General features: G+C 40.5%; 1 protein-coding gene across 10 annotated transcripts in view; it reads right to left on the reverse strand.

The window, feature by feature from the left end:
* Positions 1–720: 720 nt before the first annotated feature.
* pikfyve (phosphoinositide kinase, FYVE finger containing) overlaps positions 721–25039 on the reverse strand; it is a 31138-nt gene continuing 6819 nt past the window's right edge. For 2 of the 10 annotated variants that reach the window (XM_030429211.1, XM_030429205.1), the window contains exons 4-44: positions 24485–24496; positions 23798–23907; positions 22012–22183; positions 21537–21744; positions 20565–20591; positions 20273–20353; positions 20007–20163; positions 18372–18529; positions 18072–18183; positions 17694–17841; positions 17360–17524; positions 16736–16798; positions 16499–16628; positions 16134–16314; positions 15917–15991; positions 15514–15621; positions 15250–15390; positions 14505–14631; positions 13533–14398; positions 12448–12852; positions 11913–12013; positions 11762–11833; positions 11480–11651; positions 10444–10622; positions 10064–10177; positions 8890–8998; positions 8658–8812; positions 8355–8451; positions 7316–7373; positions 7107–7226; positions 6885–7005; positions 5887–5982; positions 5689–5769; positions 5242–5336; positions 5077–5136; positions 4773–4949; positions 4143–4246; positions 3924–4052; positions 2693–2954; positions 2393–2467; positions 721–1323 (exon numbers count right to left, since the gene is read on the reverse strand). In XM_030429211.1, coding sequence (XP_030285071.1) covers positions 1208–1323; positions 2393–2467; positions 2693–2954; positions 3924–4052; positions 4143–4246; positions 4773–4949; positions 5077–5136; positions 5242–5336; positions 5689–5769; positions 5887–5982; positions 6885–7005; positions 7107–7226; positions 7316–7373; positions 8355–8451; positions 8658–8812; positions 8890–8998; positions 10064–10177; positions 10444–10622; positions 11480–11651; positions 11762–11833; positions 11913–12013; positions 12448–12852; positions 13533–14398; positions 14505–14631; positions 15250–15390; positions 15514–15621; positions 15917–15991; positions 16134–16314; positions 16499–16628; positions 16736–16798; positions 17360–17524; positions 17694–17841; positions 18072–18183; positions 18372–18529; positions 20007–20163; positions 20273–20353; positions 20565–20591; positions 21537–21744; positions 22012–22183; positions 23798–23907; positions 24485–24496 — 5939 coding nt within the window. In that variant the 3' untranslated portion in view covers positions 721–1207. Of the gene's footprint in view, positions 1324–2392; positions 2468–2692; positions 2955–3923; positions 4053–4142; positions 4247–4772; positions 4950–5076; positions 5137–5241; positions 5337–5688; positions 5770–5886; positions 5983–6445; positions 6721–6852; positions 7006–7106; positions 7227–7315; positions 7374–8354; positions 8452–8657; positions 8813–8889; positions 8999–10063; positions 10178–10443; positions 10623–11479; positions 11652–11761; positions 11834–11912; positions 12014–12447; positions 12853–13532; positions 14399–14504; positions 14632–15249; positions 15391–15513; positions 15622–15916; positions 15992–16133; positions 16315–16498; positions 16629–16735; positions 16799–17359; positions 17525–17693; positions 17842–18071; positions 18184–18371; positions 18530–20006; positions 20164–20272; positions 20354–20564; positions 20592–21536; positions 21745–22011; positions 22184–23797; positions 23908–24484; positions 24497–25039 lie in introns of those variants that run through there. The other 8 variants (XM_030429212.1, XM_030429207.1, XM_030429206.1 and 5 more) reach the window with 7 other exon arrangements.

The raw sequence follows: 25039 nt of genomic DNA on the forward strand, positions 1-25039 counted from the left end.
CATGTTGGCAGGTCATTTCGTTCTCCGCAGCAGCAACATGACATGCTTGAAAGACAGAGATGATTTCTTTGCTGCTGAAGCTGACGAGGACGATTTTTACAATTTCATTGTGTTTTTGCTTGAATGGAAATCAGTCAATGAAGATCTTTCTCTTCCAATTAAAATGTCTTCCCAAAAACTACATAGTGCACGTTTAATAAAGAAAATCGTGATTATAGCAGCACTAGACTTCCAAAGGGGATGGTGAGAAGTAAATCTGTCATCAATTGATGACACTGAGCAAGGCTTCAAATTATTTTGATTTCATCACTGATCCATTAAGTTTGCTTGCCATTACTCAATTGTGTAGTATATTAAAAGTCAGAAAAAAAAGAAAAATGGCAATCACAAACTCTCAGACACCAAGGTGACAACCCCAAATTGTATGTATTGTCCAACAAGCATTCAAAAACCCAGATATTCAATTTAGACTTATCATAAAAAATAAGAAAATCCTCACACATCTGTGAAGGTAGTTTAGCGAATATTTGAGGATTTTTGCTCAATAAATGACTAAAATTATTATTCAACCTCTGAATTGTTATCAGTTAAATTTCTGCCTCTTCTCATGTGGTCCTAAAATGTGATATTTAGTTTAAGATTCTTTGAGTCATATCCGTTGGTTGTTTCTGTCTCAATAACCCCCCCCATCCCTAAATAACAGGGGATAGCTTTAACAAATCAGTGTTAATAATCTTTTAATAGTTACATAATCTCTGTACATTTACAAACTTTAAATTACACATTAGTTTGTTTGCCAAACTAAAAGCACAAGAATGAAAGTTTTCAGCGGTCCTCTTGAAACAGTTGGACTCATGGCACTAATAAAATAACAAACCCTCTGTGAAACAAGTCCAGAGAGGGATCAGTTATGCTCTGATAATGCTGCAATGAGTCCCCAGTGATAAAAACAGATGTCTTAATAACGGTGCAGTCACAGAGCTGCGCTGCTCCTGTGGAATGATACTGTGCTGTTACACTGGTCAGGCTTCAGTCTGCACCATGTTCAAACATTTACAACGTCCAGTGTGCTTGTGGGTCTCAGGTCGGTTGAGCAGCTCCTCCATCCTGAGGCCTCGGTCCAGGAAACTGATGTTTGTGCATAGAAAGTCTGAGAAGGTGCGCCTCTTTGTTTCTGTATTACTGCACTCGGACATGCGTGCAACGCTCAGCAGTTGATGCCCAGGCCCGTCCAGTGGTCAGGTACCATCAGGAAGTATTTGTCCATGGCTTCACAGAAACGAGCTCTGTACAGCTCCGGAGAGACCACAGTGGGCATCTTCCCTGAAAGACATGACACAACACAACACAACAAATACACAACCACACCACAACATTAGGGGACAGGAAACAGCAGACTTCAGAGCAATAGAGTAAGATAACCTACGCAGAGCTGTCATCATCCTCAGGTAAACCTTTGAGAGCCAGAGCCAGACATCAGCACATACCCACTTATTAAGGGCAAAGTTGAAGCCGGAAACAGAGAAAGAATTGGAACCAATCAGTGTTTTTTTAGTATCAGCTCAGCTCACCTGGAACCTCAACCAAATAGTGCACTAGGTTCCAGCTACGATCTACAACTTTTGCAAAGCATGTAAAGCCAAAAAACAGCTCCAAGCGAGCCGAGCAGCACCAAGCAGTTGGCTCCGAACCAGCACTGCTTCAGTCCATGACAACCGACACACTGTGAGAAGCTGATCAAGCTTCAGATTAAACTGTTCAGTGGATCTCTGGTGAGGAACTGTTTCCAACGTTAAACTGAACTTCCACATTCTACCTCCATTATATGCGGCATTTTCATTGTGCTCACATAATAAATATAATAATTTTAAAAAATCCATTCCATACTGTATTTTGTATAACTGATCACCTGAAATGAACACTGATACTGATTTATCATTAGAGATTAACTCATTAAGGCTGATAATAGTGGCCAGCCAATGTATCAGTCTGGAATTATTTGGGTTTATTCTCTTATTCCAAGTTAATATTTCTGTTCCATTCATGTTTTATTATTCATAATGACTTCATTTCCAGGGAAGTTTTCTGAAGTGAATTTATCTTCATCATATCCACAGGTGTCATCCTTGATAAAACAGTTTACTGTGCAACAAAATAGCCCAGAAAGTCTGGTTTAGTACACCTATCATCACTTTCATAACCAAATGAATCAATGAGATGGTCATCACTCCATATAAAATACTGATATCTGTCTTAACAATATTGCATTTGTTAGGCTCTATTATGTATTTTCAACAGGGTGTTTGTGTACCCAAATTTCACAAGTAGATTGATAAAAATGGGATCATGGGAAGCCGTGTTCATTGGATGTGGGGAACAGATGAAGACTTACCTTGACCTCCCAGGATTCCAGTGGATTTGACAACCATCTCTAGTCTCTTGTCCCAGGTAAATGTCCTAATGTAATCTGCAGAAAAAGGGAGAGTGAAAAGCAATCAGGCGCAGGACGAATATCAGATCACAGATGAAGTTTTCTCTCTACATACTCAGCGTTTAGAAGGTGAGTATTCCCACTGAGTCTGATCATGAAACATAAGCAGCAGGGGGGCTGCAGGATCTCATCACCAACATGAGAAAAAAGAAGTCACCAACATATGACACTCATGATCCCTCACTTCTGACGTCTTCTCACCTATAATCCCGACTACCAGCTGATCGGTGGCATCATCACGCCCCACCAGCAGGGAGTAATCGATGATGAGGTGGCTGGAGAGGAAGTAGGCGTCGCTGTGTATGGCAGCTCGCAGGATGGCCTTACAGTGGGAGCGGATGTACAGCGGGTTGTCGTGGATCAACTTCAGGAGGTTCTCATCCAGCAGAACCACCTCACAGCTCTCCTTCCCAGAGTCTGTCTTGACGTTACGGTTTCTCAGGGAGCCTTTGAGGTCAAACACCTACAGAGGACATGTCACAGCTAATGACACCACAGGAATCTGCAGATTTTATTGACTAAGAATGCTCCTTTTTGATCAAAATGAACCAAGAGGTGATTCTGGCCTGTTGAACTGTGGAACACAGCACACATGACTATCTTGACTCTTTACAAGTGTTTGCTTTGCATGCCTACACTGACATCCAAACATGACCGTTCCGCAAACCACTGTTGCTTCGATTAGTGAGAATAGTTGAAATCTTTTGTTTATTCTCCCACTGATAAGTCTGAACACGCTACACTAGCTATGGGTGTTAAAAATGGCGGTCATAAACAGTTGGTAATTGGTCCTGATAACCACTGCTCCCAGTCCCTGATGTAAGCGGTTCTTTGTTCTAGACCAGCAGTGTTGGTACCACTCTGGAACCTGTTTTCCAGCACCAGAACCACCTTTGGCACGAAAGGGTATCAGAGAATCAACTTTAAAGAATCAGAGGAGACTAACTTCAAAGCTGTAATACAAATAAGATCCTAACGCTGCTTAAACGTATCAAAATCGGTCTGGGTCTGGGTTTAAGTCTTAAGAGGAATTTTAAATACAGACCTAGATTTAAGACTAAAGAACGGAACTTTTCATTCCTCCCAAATATCTTTGAAATCATTTCCAGTTACTCGTGACAATCTTTTCTACATTTGAAGGTGTTACTTTTAATCGCCGAGAGCGACAGTACAGTCACAGCGCGCTCACTGTCCAGTTAAGGCTGGATCTTAAATCCCAGTACCCAGTTTCACCAAAAATGTGTCCATGCAAATGTGTCGCACATCAACATAAGCAGCCTCTGATCAAAGTTACACATTTGCAGTTTTAGACTTTTGAATGTACAATATGTATTGTATGGCGTTAGGGGTCTCTCTATCAAATCAAAACAAGTCTGCTCAGTGTTATGAGGACAGAGCCAGTCTGCTGTGTTTCACTGCCTGTGAGTCTGACCTGAGCCATCTTGCGTCCATAGAAAAGATTTTCCATCACAAGCAGGTCCAGTTTCTTCTCCGTGTTGTTCTGGGAATTCTTGTAGCCGATCCTGAAAACACCCAGGATCTTGGCAAGTGCAGTCGGCCGCTGTGGTACAAGCAAATGGTTGTTATTTACTTAAATTCACCCAGTCAATCATCAACAGAAACTGTTGTATGAAAACGTAACGATGCATACCTTCTGCTGCACGGCTCCGGTGATGTAGGTAAAGTAGTGAGGTGCAAAGTCCAGGAAGGACTGGACCTCCAGTCTGGGCATCTGCTTCAGGATGAACCGGTCATCTGATGGGAAATAGTTTCAAAACATTTTAGAGATGACCAACACATTATTCACATAATTACGTGAGGTGAAAAAAAAAAATCATTTCTCTCCAAGCAAATCAGGTTTGCAGGTGATTTGATGTCATCTTGCCCACATAAGTTTGAAGGGCACTACATTAACATCCCAGTGCTTTTCTTTGCAAGACCCGACCTGCTCTGCCTCAGATTGGCTGACCCTGATCTTCTTACCCTAACCCTAACCAATCTGACGCCTCATGCTTAAACCAAACCGGTCCAACTAAATATGCCAACAAATCATGGGCCTTAGCAAGAAAAGCAGTGGGACCCACAACAACGGAGTATTACAACAACAATCACCAACCTGTTTCTCAACAATGAGGAAGAAACTCCTATACTCTATATACTATAACTCAGATCTATGACACATTACCTCAACTAAAGAAACTCTCACGCTGTTTCACTGTGACTTTGGTGTTGTTTGCAGTAGCAGTGGCGACATTTATCAGTGTGAGATATTAGATCTAACCTTCTGTTGCATAGAACACTGCTCCAGATTTTCCACCACGAGCCTGCCAGTTGACGCAGTGGGACAGTGATCGGACGAAATCCTCCTCAGGGCTCTCCATGATCACCTCACGCATTTTATGAAACTCCTCGGCGTAGTAGATTCGACAGTAAAACTTGGCGTTGGCATCAGAGAATTCTGCAAAACGGGTAACAAATGAGGTTAATGTTAATATGCCTTTGACACTTTAATCACTACTGTTAGAACTTTAACAGTTTGAAGGCCTGCTTAAGGCTACAGGAATGTAATAGGAAGAAATACTCACGCAGCTCAATATGTGGATTGAGGGTCTGTTTCTTCTGTTTATCCGTCAAGTCTGCATCCTCTGCACCACAGAAGTACAAAAAAGTCAAACATTTCATCTCAAGGATATTATCTAAATGTTTTCAATCTTCTGTGAATTAAATTGTTGTTTGACTTGAAGACTTACTGAGGGGATCAGTGTCCATACTGCTGCGGCTCTGCTGGGATGAGGCCGACTCACTGGGCCTGGCAGGGCTGCTCTTCGCCCGACTCTCACCACTGCTGAAGGAGAAAAGGCACGTTTTGTCAGCTTTTAATACAATTATATATCACATGAGTTTTCTCTAATTGACCAGTTGACCAGTCAAAAGTTCCTATAAATAGGACAGCTGGACTCAGAGTTCCCAATGGAGCCCAGACTTTTGTATAACAAAGTTAAAATGTCATAAAACATGTTTTTCCTAATTAAAAAACCCCAAATCTAAGTAAGTAAAAAGTAAAAAGCTTTAAACTTAACGTAAAACAACTTAAATATAATCTGTTCTGATGCAGCTGATTTAAATGACCTATTTCCCAGGAGCTTTAACACTGTCTCTAATTTTCAATGTCAGATTTTAACGGGAACCCTTCGTACCTGACGCCCTGTGAATTCTCATCACCGCCTGTGTTTGATGCCTTCGCCAAATCATCCAGCGCTGTTTTATACTTCTTGCAGCTGGAAGAAAATGACACAATAATATCATTGAACAGTAAGACATTCATAAAGCTACACTCTGAGGCCATTTCACTTTTGCACAGAAGTACTGACACAGCGAGAGGAGGCACTTTTTACCTGAGAGCGAAGGCTATGATGGAGCTTGGCTCTCTCTCACACACTGCGATGGGCACCCGCTCATGTTCGTCCATCAGGTAGTGCTTGTCAGGGTCACTGTACACAGATCACATGACAGTCACAGACAAACCATTAAAGCCTGGTAATTGTGTGTAAAGTTAATGCTTACAACAACAACTACATCTTGGCCAAGTAGTGAAAAATGGCATTGGATGTCAGGTCAAAGCTGTATCTTGCATGCTTTTTCTTAAATCAGGCTTTTGTATATTCAGGAAAACATGTTCATACTTCTTATTTGGTGAGATATTATGCAATAGAAAGTGTTGCATTCTGGAACATTGTTAGCATTCAGTTTATTCAGTCTTTTACCAAAGTATAGCATCTGTCTGCTGGGAGTGCATTAGACAACACTTCACTTCAAGGGGAAACAGACAATTTAACCCTCTTGCGTTTCTAAGTGTTATTATTGTTGGTGCTGCAGTCACAGAGACAGATCCGTTTTCCCTTTCTTCAGAGTAGAAAATACCAACAACACAGGACAAAATGTGAGTTATATGTTATTTTATTCTATAATCATTTTATATAAATTCTAACACTCCATTCCTGAGTTCAAGTACTGATATAAAAAAAGTATATGAGTATAGGTATAAGTATATGGGTACATTTATATGAGTATAAATACCATGTGGAACAAAAACCTTTTTGTGTTTAAATCAGCCAATACCTTGTCAGAGAATAAGTGAACAAGCTTTTGAGCATTCAGCGCAATATTTCCTTCATCATTTTTCAGTCTAACCTTCACAATTTGGTCATCACTCAGAAATAAAACCGCACCTGGCCTCGCCCATAGAGTGAAACTGGATTTGGCCCCAGTAAGCCCCGAAACCCCTTAGGGGGAAAAAGCGGCAACATCCCGCGACCCTCACGGATAAGCGGAAAAGAAAACGGAACGGAACGGAACGGAACCTGGCCTCATCCACAGTGAGGGCATTACTTACAACGGGAAGGGGATGGGGTTAAAGCTGTTGCCTGGCAGGAAGTTGGCGAGGATGGCTTTCATGGTAGATTTCTCCTTCACCTGGCTGTCAGTGGAGCCCAGCAAGTGTCCGTCAAATACATCTGACAACAAGCAAACACAGAATATATACAGCGGACATTAGGGACAAGTAAGCTACAAGACAGAGTTAATTGTGAGTGTGTGTACGTGTGAGTGTGTGTACCTTCTTGGAGGTCCTGCTCAGGGAGGGAGGGACCAGGGGTGATTGGTTCAGCTCCAGGATCTGCTGGTGACGGCAACATGGAGGAGGAGGCTGAGGGAAGCGTGTTGAGGTGGCGGTCCTCTGTCAAAGAAAAAACATTCACAGTCGGGATCAAAATCATATTATTTTAACAAACAAGAGAGGATAGAGTCTGGGGACAGCCAACTCACCTTTCTCACCATTCTGAACTATAGGTGAAGGGTTACGGGGGGAGGAATCCAAGGCACTCTGTAAAGTAAATGAATAAATGAACACATAAAAATAAGCAGGTTTAATGCACCAAATTATACCTGAATGATCTCCGTGGGGGAACAGGTCTTTTACAAGCTGAATATGATCTAAGTAAGTTATCCGTTAATATGCTGATTATTTTCTTTCCATCTTTCTCTTTATTGTCTACAAAACATTAAACAGTGAAAAATATCCATCACAGTATCGTACAGCTTGAAGTCCATCATTTTCAATTTGCTAATGTGTAAAAAAGACCATGAAAAGCAGAGAATTCTCCCATTAGAGAGCCTGGAGACTTGAAAACGGACAATTAATTGATTCATTTGATCAATCTTTGCAGTTTCACATGGTGAGCATAAAATCCACAAACATGGATCCACATGCAATAGATTAGATTTCTAACATACCCTGACCTTATTTTGGAACCATGGGTGACAACACCCCAAGTGAGGGTAAACAATGTCCCTGGCACTTAATTTTGACCCTGGTATCTACACATGAAATACATAAGAGTTCCTCCAAAGGTTCGTAGTCCCTGTGTGAAGTTCCCACGGTGGAAATGCGACTTAAGCTTGAATCCCCCCCAGGACATTGCAGCTAAATGCAGTATTAACCACTGCACCACTGGGATACCCTGTCCGGTTTAGTTTTAGTCAAACTTTGAATTTAACAATTTAAAATTTCAGGAGTAATTGTCTCTTCTTAAATCCAGATGATCTCCTGTCATATCAGTACTTCCTAGGTCTGTCTCGCACACATGTTAACAGATTAGAAACTTGGTTAGGAGTCTAAATGGCAAACCCAGCTGAGAATGACTCATTTCTAAAACACTCAATAAAGAATACAAAATTACAGACACTATGTTTTTTGATTATATGGGTTTTGAAGAAATTAGGTTACTGTCAAAATGCTTAAAAATGACACTGTTACACTGACACTGTTGAAGTGCAGGTAAACACAATGAATAATATTACTGACCTTGTTGTCATCACTGGCGGTCTGTCTGTGCCTGCCTGGGCTGGGTGGGACAGACAGACGCTTCCTGCCTTTCTCCTGCTGGAACAAGTCCTGCAGCCTGGAAGGGGAAAGAGTGTCACAGTAAGTATACAGCAAAGAGTAACAGCCTGGTTCTCCCTTCAATTATGTATAAAAAGAAGAGAAACAGATGAGGTCAGTGATTCAACAATCTACAGACTGTAACAAACGACCAGTTTCACTTTTATATCCTGATACCCCCTGCCCAAAAAAGACACATTTGAAGAAGTCTGTAGTGATTCTGACCTTCCATTCCAGTACTGTAACATCTCACACAGACTCTGTTTCTTCATCACCAGTGACTCCAGGACAGACTGCAGCTGCTGAGGAGAATCCAGACCGCAGGCCAGCAGTCGTGCCTGAAGTTTTTCTATCCAGCTCCGCAGCTCTGCCTCTTCCATCTAAACACACAGAAACCTGACAATGAGCCCAAAACTACCACACAAGAGATAAGACTGACGTAAAAGGGAAAACCTACGTCTTTCTGAGCGAACAGGTCCTCCATCTTTTCCTCTCTGGTCTTACTGAACGTGTCTGTCTTAAGGGAGGTGAGGCGGTCGTCTATGGCCAAGTACACCTGAATCACTCTAAGGAGAGAGCAGAGGGATACAGTGGATTAGTGGACTTAGACAGAACAGTAAATGAAGCTGCTGTTATGATACTATTAATACAGTACTTTCTCTTCTGACTTAGAACCAGGATCAACTTCCTGTGGACTAAGGGACAACAAAAAAACAGAAAACGCTCACAACTATTTTTAGACTGGAGAACATCTAAACCTACTGACTTCTCCTGCAGTTTTTCCCGCTGTGTTTTAATTGTTATATTTACTTGTCATATTTCTCCCTTTCTTTTTCCTGAATCTCAATTACTAATCTCTATAATCTATTTATTCTTAGCCTGCAAGTGCAAAGGTTATGCATCTGTAAACAGTCCATCTGATCATCTAACATTCAAGTATGGAGCAAGACCAGTTCAAGTTAAGTCAAGATTATCTATGCAGCCCAAAATCACAAATTCAATTAATTTGGTCTATTAATCCAATTCTTATCCGGTGTCATTTTCTCAAATGTGATGAGATGTGATTTTCTGTTTTTCTCTGTTTTATATCATCATATGGAAGTCTAATACATCCAAGTACATCTTTTTAAAACAAACATCAACATCACATTTCTAATGGTGTTTCTTAAGCATTCTGGTAATTTCATTCAATCTCATTAAAAGCAACTGTAAAATTGGGACTTAAACTTAAAGTTCTCCTGAATCGAATGATGTTTTGCACTTGATGATGATAGGTCAAAAGCCCTAAAATTTGTTGCAGGTCTTTAAGGGTTCAATAAACTTGCTGTGGATAAATATGGTCTCAATGATGACCCCTGCTCGCCTCACTCAGATCAAATTTTCCAGCCATACAGAAGTCATTTTAAAATGCTAGAAACTAAATAAGCTTTATTTTTGTGCCATACCCTGGGCCAAAACATATTTTGAAAATAATCTAAAGGGCAGAAATCCAAGAAATATCCCTGAAGATTTTCAATTATGAAGTTTTTTTCTACTGATCAAAGTACATGAGTACAAAGTACTCTGGTTTACTTCCTTCTGGTGGGCATGCATAAGTGATTGCAGACTGATGAGCAGTGGTATTCCTTTACTTTTGAGAGAAGTCCTTCAGGTCCTGCTGCAGGTTGGCTTTTGAAGGCCCCAGGTTTCTGATGAAGATCTTGGGACGAGGAAGACAAATCTCCAACAGCCTTACAGAAGTGTAGCTGAGAATGAGAGAGATGCAAAACTCTATTTCAACCCTTATCTCGCGCAGAATAAATCCAATGTACAGGATGAATAAATTCTCTGTACACATGTTGAATAAATAGGTTTGGACACAAACCAGCACAACTATATCTAAATAAAGATCTTCTCAATATTGATGCTTAAAATGGATGATTGTCCATTTATTGCTTTTCTGTCATTCTGACTATGTAATTTGTGTAATTCAGTAGTGAATGAACAGTCAACACAGAAACAGCTGACCAACCTGAAGGAAGCCACCATCTGGTTGTATGAGAAGTATTGGTGGTAGTCTTTGTGGATGGAGTGTCCACAAGGCTCTGCATTAGCTCTCCTAGTGTACTGGTGTCCATAGAAACGAAGCTCCAGGTACTTGGCAAAAGACATGGACCACGAGTCATTGGACAGAGGCACCACTGGTGTCACCTTAAAGAAGATAAGATAATCCTTCATTGATCCAGAGAGGAAATTCAAGTGAAATACATGTGAAATTCAAAAAAGAGGCAGATACTGAGTATAACAAAGGGAAGTCTAGTTTTATAATCAGAATGAATACCACTCTGTTTCACTTCATTCATACAAAGTGGAATTGTAATAACAAATGTCATGCGGTTCGAATTAACGTTAACAATTTTCTGCTATGTTGTAATGAGCATTAGTGGGCCCTGTGGTTAGGTTCAGTCAGTTAACTTGTCATCCTGCAACATCATTCATAATTCTTTGGAGTAAGAACAAGCTCAAGAAGAATAAGTGATTATGAGCATCAGTACTGTTATTAGACTTCAACTCCACTTCATGTGTATGTATAATGACAGGCAGAGACAGGATGAAAGAGAGGATCTTATACAGCAACAGTGTGGAAGACAACTGTAGGATTGCAATGTCACACACAGTTTCAATGACTTATTGAATTGAATGAAGTACACAGAGGGTGATACAAGCATAACAGAAATTAACTCCTTCTCACTGACTTATCAGAGAAAATATCTGTTCTCATTTATGTGCCTATCAAGAATACAAAAGGACATAAAACACTCATACAGATTGCTTATTATAAGATTACTGCCCCCAACAGTTCACAATCAGCAGCTGCACATAGTCTGTCTTCTGAATTTACATTAAGTCACATATCTACAATCACAAAATATTGTGGTTGGTCCATTTGCTTTCATGGAGAAAACAAAAATATGTTATGTGTGAAAGCTCCCTTACACAATCACGTATCAGGAAGAAATGGTCAATATAATGTGTGTATTTTATTTATCATGCAAATTATTTCTAACCTGTTTGCAGATGCGGCACCAGGAGTAGTTGAGGATTGTGTGCTGATAACCAGGCACGGGGGAGTCCAGCTCCTTTAATACAATCTGCACACAGCCGCTGCCGTGCACAAACCGACGTATGTGGTGCACCATGGGAGTCTCACAGTACATGCTGGGGCACTGGTAAGATGGCCTGGACACACACACACACACACACACACACACATAATGATGAATAATTTCTTAGAGAGGCTTTGTAGTTTCATAAAGGTAGATTTTGAATGGAATATTATTTTTTTTTACCTGAAACAATATCGCTCCAAGAAAACACCCAGACAGAGGTCATTCTTGCCATAGAACTCCATTGTGACAATCCTGTTGACGACAAAGGAAATGACTATAAATTCATTGAAAACAAGTTTTTTTCAATGAATCCACTCATATGAAATGTTACCATGGGCTGACGCAGGGGTTGGGTGCATTGTTGGACTGAGCTGAAGAACTGCTGAAGAGCACACACAGCCTCTGATGGTTGACAGGGTTTAGACAGTCCAGCTGAGGACAACAACAAACACAGTGGGTCAAAATTAAAAGACCCACACTTTCACTCACAAATAACAGGTCCGGGCTTAAAAAGAGGAGCGAACACAAGGGAAATATTTTCTTCCAACTGGAGTGTGAATTCTACCACCGTTACAGGTCAAATAATACAAATTCTCGCTTATGGTTTCACATTATGCCACTGTTCTACAGGAGGTGATAATGTAAGAGGCACAGGATAGTAACAGGAGTGGCAAGAAGAAGACTGTCTTCAGGTAAAAATAGCGTTCACAATACAGGTTTTACAATGTGAAAAAAATAATAATCTTTTCAAACACTTTAAGAGGAAGGAATTGCAAATGCACATGTTTGTTTGACTTCTAAACTATTTGTTTGTTCAAAATGTCTACAGGACACATTTAATGAATAATTGTGTCCACACTGCTCACCTTTGGGGCCCAGCTCATTTCGTTCGGTTTGCTCGGCTTCTCCTCTTCACTGTCAGACTTCACTGGTAGCTTGACTGTAGTTTCCCCCGCTCTGCTCTGGCCACTGACAGGAGCCGCAGAGCTGGCCGCGTTGAAAGGGTCGGTGGCTTCCCTCTGCCGAATACGACCTCCCTTTGCTCTGTAGTCTGCCAGCATCTTTGCTAAGTCCTGGCTGCCGCTCAGCTGCTCCACAATGCGGGTGCTGGTAAGGCTGTGGGAGGGCAGGACATCAATGGGCTTTGGCTGTGGGACGCCATTGGTCTGTCCACTCACCAGGGAGGAGGGGGCAGAGTCTTTGAGGAGCTGTCGCTTTCTGCGCCCATCCAATTCCTTAAAGTCCTTGTTGAGGAGAGGAGATAGGTAAACCTATGGGATAGGAAAAACATAGATGAGCCCAGTACAAATAATAATAATAATAATAAGAAGAAGAAACGCTTCCTGTAAAACTATAAGACAGTCTAGAGCTTCAGCGATAAGTCAATACATCAATTAGCTGATTGTTAGAAAAATAACTGGCGACCATCTGCTATCAATTAATTGATGAAGTCATTTTTTAACATACTACAAGGACCTTTGTAGTTATGAAACAGTCACCTACATAAGTACATGAGACCAGCAAAAACTATATTTTAGGGCAGAGTGGATCCCGACACCAAAAGTTTACTCTGTTTTGCTTTTGTCAACAGTGGATGCTAGAATCAACAAAAAAATTCAAATTCCTTGTAACAGCTTGAAACTCAAAATAAAACAGTTTTTGTTTTCAGCCTGTAAAAATTAAAAGTATTCTACTTTCCTCTGTTTAATATTGTTGTTACATTAATGTTTTTTGGACTACAAAACAATGCAATTTCAGACACCACCCTGGTCCTGTGTAAACTGGGATGGATCACTCTGACCATATTCTTTCATGTATAGAGTAAAAAATTAACTGTTTCATGAAGTGTATTATTGAAGTGTACTGTTAGTTGCAGCTCTTGCTCAGTAAATGTAAATTAAGGAGATGTACAAAAAAAACAAACAAACAAAACAACAACAAAGCTTGGTACCTGTTCTGGGAAGTAATCCCTGCTGGGGCAGTGCATGCCAGCAGGCGTGAGAAGGAATGGTTTCTTAAAGGTAATGAAGGGGGAAATGCACAGGATGATGTCCTTCAGTTCCTGCTTGAACACAGCTGAGATGGACTTCAGATGGTCATCAGATGAAGTCACCTGCTCAGCCACAAACATGCCCGTATCATCCTGTAGAGGGTCACAGAACAACCTAGGAGTAGGTGTCTCTGAACCTTCCCCATCTTCTATATCAAGTGACTCGTCCTTCACTAGGGTTCCCTCTTCCCCAGTCTCCCCATCAGATACTCTGATGAGAGTGTCTGAATCCATCTCCTGGTCTTCTTCCAGTAGGAACGGAGGGGGGACAGACAGAGGTGGTGCGGGGGGACTGCGAAACGGTGAGGTCATTGTCTCTGTGTTAGCAGCCTCCTCCTCCACAGAGGAAGATGATTTGGGGGTCTGTTTGTCTTGGAGAGTGTGTACTTCTCCATTTTTGGATGAAAACTCAGAGGGAAGACCTTCTTCCTCGGGTTGTCCACCCAGTCCAGAGTCTTCGACCTCTACATATTTCTCCTGGCCCTCTCCATTCATGTCTTTCCCTCTCTTCTCTCCATCTGCCTCCTCCTCTACAGAAGTGCCCTCCAGCAAGCAAGGGAACGAGGTGCTCTGGGGCAAGCTGGGTGGCATGGCAAACTCGTCCATGAGGAAAGAGATCTCCAACTGGGAGTGGTAGGCCACGCACATCATCAGCATAATAATCTCCTTCACCCTGGCCAGCTCGTACTCTGAAGCACCACGCAGCTTAATGGAGCATCCGAGATGAGGAAGACAGCCCTCAAAGAACATCAGCGTCTTCACTTCATCTGGAAGGACAGAAAACAAATCAGGGTTTTTTGGCCGCAGGCTGTGGTGATGTCACGGCAGCATTCATTGAGAGTAGCAGAGGAGAGAAGAGGAGTGAATTCTTACTGTTGGCCAAGGTGAAGGGCTGCATGTAGAACTTGTGGCAAGTTCCCAGACGAGGTTTGGTGAGGAGCTGGTCCATGGACATTACCAGGTCTCCTTGCGTCATACGGCTCACCCTGTCCAAGACTTGCTAAAGTGACAAAGAAGAACATTTTAGAGCCTGTCTCATTTAACAGTTAAGTGCTATCATTAGCTGATATCGGCCTATTAAGGATGTATCTGTATGGAAGTATATGTCAAAATGTGCAGATATGAAAACTTTTTGTTAGAGATAACAATGCAGGAAAAGATTCTTGAGGTACTTTATAATTATTCATTCCAACTGATCTTTATTGTTTCAGTACACTGATGTCATTTAAGACAATCTTTAGTGGTTAACAGTAAAATGTAAAAAGTGTGGTTGTCATGTGATTTGGTCTATATCGACACAGATATTTCAGTTTTTCCATCCGTCATATCTGTATCAGAACTGGTCCAAAAATTGAGTATTGCTCAGGCTCTAAAAAAAGGTCACTCAAACATAGTCAGAACCACTACAGAAAGGCCCTTTTGAACTGTTTTTAGGATGAAATCTGTGTGTTATATGTGGGTTGTTTAATGACACATCACAACCAAACCACGTTGAGGTAATGATACAGAAAGGTTCTAAGGTTCAAGGTTCTCCAAATGTCAGTAGTAGTGTTATATACAAAAACTGGCTAATCCAGAGGCTAATGCACGAGTTAAATAACACTCATACTGTACTGACCGGTTTGACGTTGATGACCAGTGTGATGCCGTGCTCTAGCAGCATATCCTGAGCAATACGAGACACGGTCTTCTCCACCAACACCAGGTTTGGACGGACGTCAACAATGCGCTGCACATAGTTCTTCAAAAACTCTCGTTCCTGAGGGAAGGACAAATCTTTTTTTAGTCATAGAAAATGAGGGCAAGCACAACTGCTAAGCAGGATATAAGATGTGTTTCCTCTACAATCTATTGGTAATTGCAGTCAGTGTGATTTACTGACCTGAAGCACAATCGGGTCGATGCAGGTAAACTTGGTCTCCTCTCTGTACAGATATTCTATGGAGCACTTCAGCAGCAGAATTTTGGGGTTTTTGATGTATGGGTTCATCTGATTAAAGGTCAGAAAAAAATCAGGTTTTCAGCTGAACATCACACACAAGCTGTGCTTAAGCCATTTTTATACTTTATCCCTGATTTTGTTTGTTTAACAAAATCTGGACATTATTGCTGGTTTTTAAAGACAGAGAATGTGATATGGATTTGAAATACATTTTCATACAATAAAACCATCAAGTGAAGTCCAGCTTAATTAAGCATTCCCTTTTGAAACACCATGAATGAACAGGACACAGAAGAAAACATAAAATGCTAGATCTTTGCCGGATGGAAGAACGTAGCTCTACCTTCTTGTGGGCGATGCTCTTGGTGCAGACAAAACCATTTACCACTGTTGAATCAAACTTTCTTCCTCCAGGAATCTGAAACACAGACATTCAGTTATACTTCTTAAACCACCTGAAGCTGACAGTCTAATCAGATAATTCTATATTCCGATGCACAGTTACACGAATGTGTGTTATTTCTAAAGAGTTTGACTGATTTGATGAGATGGTGTCTGACCTTCTTGATGTGGACCAGCTGGCGGATGTCCATGTCATCATCGCAGTTGCGGACATCGGGCCGTACTGTCTGGACCACCTGTCGAACCACAGGGACAATGATATCCCGCCAGGACAGCGACAGAGACTCACTGTAGAGCAGCTGCTGCAGCAGCGCCATCATGTGGCTGTGGTTGGCTGAGCTGAACGGGAAGGAAGAGTGAGAGAAAATGTATAAACAACTTTTGACAATTAATTAATTGTTTTAATTATATATCAAGTAAAGAAAACATAGTTTTTATGTTTCAAGCTTCTCAAATGAGGAGATCATCAACTGTAATAGACTGCTTCTACTCTGAAATTACACTGGACACAAACAGCACTCACAGCAGCCTCTCCATGGCCTTCTTCTCTCCGTTCTCCTCCCTGAGCTGGTCCAGAGAGCTGTGATGCCAACCCAATGGAGTAAACAGCATCTCTTTAGCCTTCTCCTCCACACGACGGTTGAACAGAGACTCTACAGGAACGATGTCAAATGAGGAAGAGCAAGCAGATTTGCTTAGCCACAGGTTAGGGATTTTAGTATTTTATCTGATTAAATCATAAAGGATGTTCTGCACCTACCCTTGATGAAGGCATCACTTATGACAATGTTCTGTCCTCCATCCTCAGAAACAAGAAATTCAGCTAAAAGTGGAGAGAGAGAGAGAAAGAGAGAGAGAACAGCATGTCTATTTTTTCTATCAGTATGGATAACTTTGGACTGCAGATTGCAATGCCTTCAGTAAAATATATAGTATTGCATGTCAAAGTTGAATCAATTGTCTGTGAACTTAAATTAATGTTTATAACAAAACATTTGGATAAGAATTGTATTGTTCACCTTTGTTTTTCTCTTCTAAATAAACCTGACTAACCTGATTTGTATACAACTAACTTGACTGTTGCCTCGTTGGACCTTTTTAAAAAAAATATTTTGCCTGCTTCAACGGTCTCAGCAATTAATGTTAACATTACTGATTGAACCAATGGTTGAAGCTACAGAAATAAAACCCAGTTGTAGTTAAGTGTAGTTTTCCTTTAAAACAATTCCAATCTTTGTCAAAAATGACAACAATCCATGTGGGGTCACACTCTTTAAAGGCACGGTAACCAACACACAGAATCACTTAACCAACTGACTGAAAAAAAAAATGTTTAGAGCTGGACTGACATATCTATTGGCCATTGCAGTGTGGAAATATTTACATTTCTGCTCAGCAGTAGGAGGCACATGTGGATACTTGGACTGTTTCTTGATGTGGAAATTCACATTGTTTTGCTCCATGTTGAGGTTGATCGAGGCAGCTGAGTCACTGTCTACTACTGACTGAAAACTGCTGACGGATGTCCTCTTGCTGTGCCCGGCAGAGTCTGAACAGAGAGACAGATCAGGGCGCTGCAGCTGGGATTTGTATTCACAGATACAAAACCAAAGCCACATGGAGGCAGCTTGTGCAAAGAACAATGATCCAAGCCAAGAAGGTATGGCGGCAAGGGTAAGAAAAAGGTTTTATTAAAACATTAGACATGCGATACATACTGGGAACGGTGTACTCTGCCTCATCGGCGAGCTGTTCTGTGTCGCTGTCATCAAACTTGATGTCCTTGAACCAGGATGGCTCTGAATGTCCCTCCAGGGAGTTGACACTATCACTGTCTGGAGACGGTGTTTCAGAGAACTCTGTACTCTACAGACCAGACAGAGAGACGTCATCATCAGCACATTTCACTTCACCTGGAATTATCTGTTGAAGCTGCTCGATATGTCCTCTAGTGTTATCAGAAGAACCTGCTAACTCAATCAATATCAGCTCTTGGTGTGTAAACAGTGTAAAACAATTTGAAGTGCATCCTAAGTGACTTGCTTTCTCTCTTTTCCAGTGCATGCATTGTTTACTCATCAGAAAGGGGCTGTTACCTGGAGGGGGCGGTAGAGAGCATACTCATCTCTGAACACCTGGTCATGGTGAGTGACACAGTCTAGCCAGCGACCGTCCACTAATGCCTGACCAATAGCGATAGCCTGGGCCCTGCAACACAGGAACATCAAGATCAAGATTGCAAAAAAGCTGTCAAGGACAAGGAGCCAAACAGAAGATCTTCTTTATCACAGAAACAAATGTACTAATGCATAATGAACATGAAACTGCTCTTTTAAGTATTCCTTTGAAGACATCAACATAATATAGAAAAGAGCGTTTGTTCAGTCAGGTGCTACCTGGTGGAGATGGTGCCATTCCTCAACAGCCAGTTGACAAGCTCTTTTCCCACAATGCAGTTGGGGTAGGTCCTAAGCCAATATCTGTGGTCCTGGAACTCCATCCCTGTGCTGTTGTGACAGATTTTCTTCCACAAGTCCTTCAGTTGGGAGGAGTCCTGCAGGATGTATGGTATGTCAGTATGTAATGATCGGTAAATCATTATGTTTGTCCCTTTGTATTACACCATTATTGTATTATACCAAAGAGTCAGCATCAAACGATCAGTGTGGGAATAACAAAATAGTCAAAGGGAATTCAATCTACAATCATTGATTTCCATGGCACTTAGGGGCAGTGTGAACACTGACAGATAGTATCATCACATTTTAAAGTAGTTAAAAGGAACTTGAAATTTTTTCTTAATTCTTGCAGCCCGTGTGGACAAAAGTGGCATGAGCACCAACATCTCCTGTCATAGAGCTCCTAATCGAGCTAACATTTGCATCTGTTTGAGAAGCAAGTGAAATAAAGTTTAATAAAAATGTAATACTATTGTTCTTATTTAAACACATCAATCTGCAGGTGCAAAGCACTGAGGTATTGTACCTGTAAGATACAGTAAGTGTTAGAGGACTAAAGTAAACTTTGCTTCAGTAATGTCACCATTCATACACTTAGGTTATGTGTACTCCTACAGCTAAAAGATTAGGCAGCTTGATTATAGCAATTATTTTGAGCTCAGTCTAAAGTTGTCAACATTCTCTTGTTATGTTATGCTTTCACAATAATAAGGCAACTCCTCAATCAGCACTCCAACATAAAAGGAAGTTTTAATTTTTAATTTTTAATTTTAAATCTGACCCAGTGGCTGGCATGAAGAAAAACTATATAGAAGTAGCCAGTTGTATAAACGTTATAAACTCTAACTGCAGAATGGAGAAAATTACCTTTAGGCTGTGGCTTCAAAAGGACAAAAGAGATGAATACTGGGAAAAATGGGATTGCACCAAACCCAAAGACTCTTAATATCTATTCTCATATGTCAGAATATATCTGTATTCTGTACTTGTGTCTATTATTTGTTCATATTTGCTTTACTTTTATAATGAAGTATCAAAAAACAAAAGAAGAAATAGCTAATTGTCTCGCTGATGGCCGTGGGTCATATGGAGGCACTAAGATTGAATTGAGACTGTTTCATAATTTGTTAAATGTTCCTAGTAGTACTTGTAGTTCAGCGTTATGTTTCTTTTACCTGATTGATGTCAGTCCAATACTCGTTCTCATTTAGCTCTGTTTTTGGTCTCTACCCAATTCTGAGGGAATTATCTGACTCCATAGTTGCTAAGATGCTTCACTATGCTCACTCACTTGTTTCTAACTGTGTCCATCTGATGTTTGATGCTGAGCAGGTAGTGTACAGATTGTTGCAATGAGAGGGCTAAGACCAGAACAGTACAGCTGTGCAAAACAATGCAATATGAATATAATTCTCCCTAAGATGCTGCAGATTTTGGTGACAATTCTCTAATTCATCAATAAAAGTTCACATTGTTTTTACATCATCATATAATACCTTGGTATGTTAAAAATATCAAGCAACTTTTATCAGTGGTGAGAAACAGTAAAAAAGGAAAGAATATAGCAGCCACCAGTAGGATCTTCCTCTCCTCCTCACTGTGGTCCAATTTGGTGCCGCTCTTGGTGCCTGACATGGCTCGGTTGGTTGGCGGGCTGACTGAGCTGTCGTAGGAAGGCACCATGGAGGATCCAGAGCGGTCCAGTGACAGGTTGGTCACACTGGCAGACCTGTGGTAGAGACAAACAGGGACTGTTCACACTACTGGCATGACTCAACTGTGTTGAATAAAGCTAGAAACCACTGTATCGTAGAAGCAAACCCAAAGCAGTGACTGACCTCTTCCTAGCAGGAGATTTGCCTATGTCTTCTTGTAGCGTTGTCAGTCTGGAAGTGTTCTGAGGTTCCTGGTGTATCATACTAGTGAACACACACACAGAACCACTTTGATTTAGATTCCTTCTGTGGTTATCTTTACACTTTCTCTATGCTAGCTAGTCTAATTTATGATCTGTGAATTTGAGCATGCAGAAGACTATTTTTATAGCGCTAGAAAGCATTGGCTTTTACTTAGACACAGTTAAAGCTTAGACAGATGTGAAAAATGAATAAAACAAACAGCAAGACTCACTTCTTTCTTATCCCAATAGGAGTTTTTCTATGCCAGGAGAGAGAGAGAGGAAACAGATGTTCTTTGAGGCAGGTAGAGAAAATAAGCAAGGAGCACACCAATTCCAAACAACAGCAGCAAGTTGGGGTTATGAAGTGCATGCAGTGTTGGACAGTCCTCTAAACCAAGATTTCCTTGAACATCCAGTTAATAATTTTGCCTGTTGTGTGCATGGTTAATAAATTCTTTAAAAAGACACTCCATCAGAAATAGTGAAAAAGTAATTCAAAGAGGAAGCTTAGACCAGTCCTCGTGCTCAAAAAGTCATGCTCAAACTGTTCTTCCTAAAATATATGCTCACTTTGTTCTTCCTTCGAGATATTCATTAGTTAGAGCCAGTTTTTCCACACTGCATTACTGGCCTGTCAGATCACGTGCCGCAAAGCTGATCCAGTGAGGTGTTTCTTTACATCTGACTTAATAAAGTCCTGCTTCATGGTGGTTGCAGGCATACAGTTAACTCCGCTTTACGATAAAGGTCATAAAGATTCAGGCTCTAGTCAGGGCTTACTGGCATATTTAACATGCCATAATATGATTATGTTTGATAAGTGCATGGCGTACAGTACATACAAGGCACACACGAATGCTTTTAACAGCAGAAAATCAAGACAGAAAAATAGCAAGCACAGATGAAGGCGGCTGGAGAAAAGATTGGGTTGTTTTTTTTCCATCATGAACAAAATCATAACATGACAAAGCCACTGCATGTGCTGGGAGCACATAACACATCCTATACAATAGAAAACATGATGTAAAATGCAAAGTTGGAACAAATTCATCAAATTCAACAAACACATCTTGATTCATAGTCAAACTCTGTCTGACTAAATTAAAATATGAACTTGTTTGTTTCTGGGTAGATAAAGATAAAAGATAATAATCAGATTCCCCCAGCTTAATTTGGCCCAATATCTGTATGTGTGTGTTCACCTCTGCCAGGTCAGGTCTTCTTCAAGGAAGATGTTCCTGCTGGCCTTACGCCCACCCACAGGTGTCCGAGGCTCACTGGGCTCCAACACACATACAGAGCAGGGAGAGTCAGACAAGGCGCTCAGGTCCTCTCCGATGGAGCCAGAGTCAGCTGAGTGTGCGTAGCTTAGTGCTAGCTTACGGCAGTACGTACAGGCCCGCAGGTCTCCTAAAGTACAGAGAGAAGTCCAAGAGAGGATAAAGAAAAACAGGAAAAGGAATTTAAAAAAAAATCTTGATTCTAATTCCCAACTCATCAAATACTAATGCTTTGGAATTGAAGGTCGGGTTGGTCACCATCCCAAAGCATCAGTATTCAACAAGTTGGGAATGAGACGCAAAAATCTTTAATACAAAGAGGACCGTTAAAGTTGATTTATTTCATGATTTTTACTGCACATTAAACTAACTAACTAATATTGAGTATGTCACTTACCTGTGTAGCCCATGAACTTTCCAGGGATCTCCTGGTTGCAGCAGCGGCTGCAGAAGATCTGGCCACACAGTCTGCAGTGATGCCGGCGGCGGAAGGTTGTGAACTTCTCATTGCAGTCGTAACACTCCTTACACTGGCTATCTGGCATCCAGTACTGTTTCAGATCACTGTCCTAAATGGGGAACATTGACCAGAAAACCTCGTGATGACTCTGACTCGTGATGAGTATGAGTTGGAGCTTATGGCAAGTCTTTCAAAACGCCATGACTCAAACATTTATGATCAAAACATCCACAGCAACGGTGTGTTCACTGCTGCGTCAACATCAATTTGTTTGTTTGTTTATTACTTTGTGTGTCAGGAACCATGCACAGTTTCTTGGCTGTATCAAAGTTAACTTCAAGCTAATTTACATCTGTCATCCCTGGGCAGGAAACAGGGGATAACATCACTGTTTACAATATAAACACTATAGTATAAAGATGCTAATACAAAACAGTACATATTCACTACACAACAACATCAGCACAGAAATAACACTTCATTTAGACACATAAAGGGATGGCATTTATGCCTGATGGGTGCATGACTGGGTTGATTTTAGCCATGATTTCATCTTGAAATGAAACAGTGACACTGTAGCACTCTGTGATATACAATAACTTGCAAAAAACACTTAAGACTTCAGGTCACACACACAGCTATGTTACACACATATACAGTAAAATAGATATACATATAAGTAAATACATCTAAAAAACACTGTAGGAATAGAAATAAATATATACGTCTGTGCATATAATATAAACTGTACATAGATACACAGTATCTGTTAAGGTTGTGTTATTGCGCATGGTTATTGTAAAAATAAGAGTAAAAGTAAAAGTCCTTCAGTCTCTCTGTTCATCTGTTGTGCTGATTCACACACCTCTGATGGTCATCCTAGTTGTCCTTCTGTTATCTGAGTGCAGTTATATGAACTCTATTTGATCATTGATCACTTCGTACACTAAAGTCAGCAAGACATACAACGCTATCAGCTGATCACTTTATGTACCGTGATTTTATGTGTCACAGAGTTTTTTCTAGCTTGTTCCCAGCTTGGCATACAGTGAGAGATGTTTGAAAACATGTTAAAGATCATGTACAATTTTGCTGCATCTAAGAGTAGCTGGTTACTAAATTGAAGTTCCTTAGATTGAATTGTTCAGTGTTACACATCTGCTTCATGTGTTTAACTCACATTAAGTGTCAGGTAAGTATGCCAATATGAAATGTTGGCCACTTTTGACGTTAAGTTGACAGCTACTTCATGTCTGTCTTTAACATGTGCAAAAATGAGTGTCATCCACATACATTTCTATTTAAATTACAACTGAAAACATACAAGTATGAGGTCCTAGAATTGAGCCTTGCAGGACACCAACAGAGTATTAACTAAGCAGAAGTCTTGTTTCCTGCCCACCCCTGATGCATCATCTTCTCACACAAATAAGACTTAAGACTTAGTAATATTCAATAATATCCACAATAATTAAAAACTGTACAGTTTCGAGAGGAGAACATTATGATTTAAGATATCAGATGCTTTTCTCAAGTCCAAGAATAGAGTGCATGCAACACTCCAACTGAATATAATATTAAATTAGATTTGTTTTTGTGAGAGGCAGTTAGCTGTTTTAGTTAAACATACAGTCAAGACATGTCAAGATGATGAAAAAATGAAGCAAGGTAAGTGATGGTAAGGTTTAGGACAAAGTGTTAATGTTAGACTGGATGTGAATACCTGGCTCTTTCCCTCCATTATCTCCTTCAGCCTCTTCAGTGCAGTGCGAAGTTGTACAGCTGTGCGAGGGTCATGATTGCTCAAAGGGGTATCTGATTTCCTGCTGCCATCTAAAAATCACACATGTGGACGGAAACACACACACAAACAAAGAACCACTGAACAAAGCAACATAAAAAGTCCACTTGTTCTTTAAAATGCATCCTACTACATTGTCAAATATTTTTTTTTAAATATATTGTGCATCAGGTGATAATATATCAATTCCTCTTCATTACAGTGGATTTAAACATGGTAGTTTAGTGACAAAACATTTGACAATGCACTTCAACACGTTATGAATAACTCCCTTAAAAGTTGCAAATGTGTATAAAATAACACATGATGCGATCAGTAAAAAAACTGGTCAGGGAACAAAAACAGGTTTAATATCAGGTAGATGTTAGCTTTCAAACCATTCACGACAAAGATCATTCCACTTATTAGTGACTGAGTGGCAAACATTAGGGCAAACCAAAGACTAATAGAAAGCGCTTCATTAAAAATGCAAATATCAAACACACGCACACACCCGCATGCACTCAGACACACGGAACAGTTTGTGTAAGGCCATTCTTTCAGACCGAGTTGTTACAGTCAAGCTAAAAGCATCTTTAGTAAAACCACGCAGTGCAGAAGACCCCTCACCTGGCCAATCCACTGTAATCAGAAAAGACATGAGAATGGATATTACAGCCTGTACGTGTATTCATCTTTCTGATGTTTTTCATCAATTCATATTTTTTAACACAATAATTAACTTGTTTTCAGGTCTGCTACTTTGTTTCCGCTGATGAAGTAAGAAATGTGAACAAACAGAACAAACATCTCCTATCTGTTTATTTCTCTTTAATTTATCAACAACTTTCAAAACAAACCAATGGATTCACATCTAGGAAATAAAATACGATGAAACCTTGATCATGCAAAAAATTCCCCATTAGGTATTACACTCCTCTTTTATCTAAATAATAACAAAACCCAAAGCACCCAAACTTCACTTAAGAGAGGGTTTCGGTGTTCCATTTGATTTTGAAATGTCAAATAACATCTTGCCCCTGCAAAGAATGCCATATTGATCTTTATATGAAAAATTAATGTTCACAGTGACAAATGAAAACACAAGAACAGGACTAACGTGTGGATAGTTCAACAATATCTGTTCATAGTTTTTTCTCTGTAAGAGATATTAGGATGAAGTGC

Source organism: Sparus aurata, chromosome 9, assembly GCF_900880675.1.
Source record: "Sparus aurata chromosome 9, fSpaAur1.1, whole genome shotgun sequence".
NCBI lineage: Eukaryota > Metazoa > Chordata > Actinopteri > Spariformes > Sparidae > Sparus > Sparus aurata.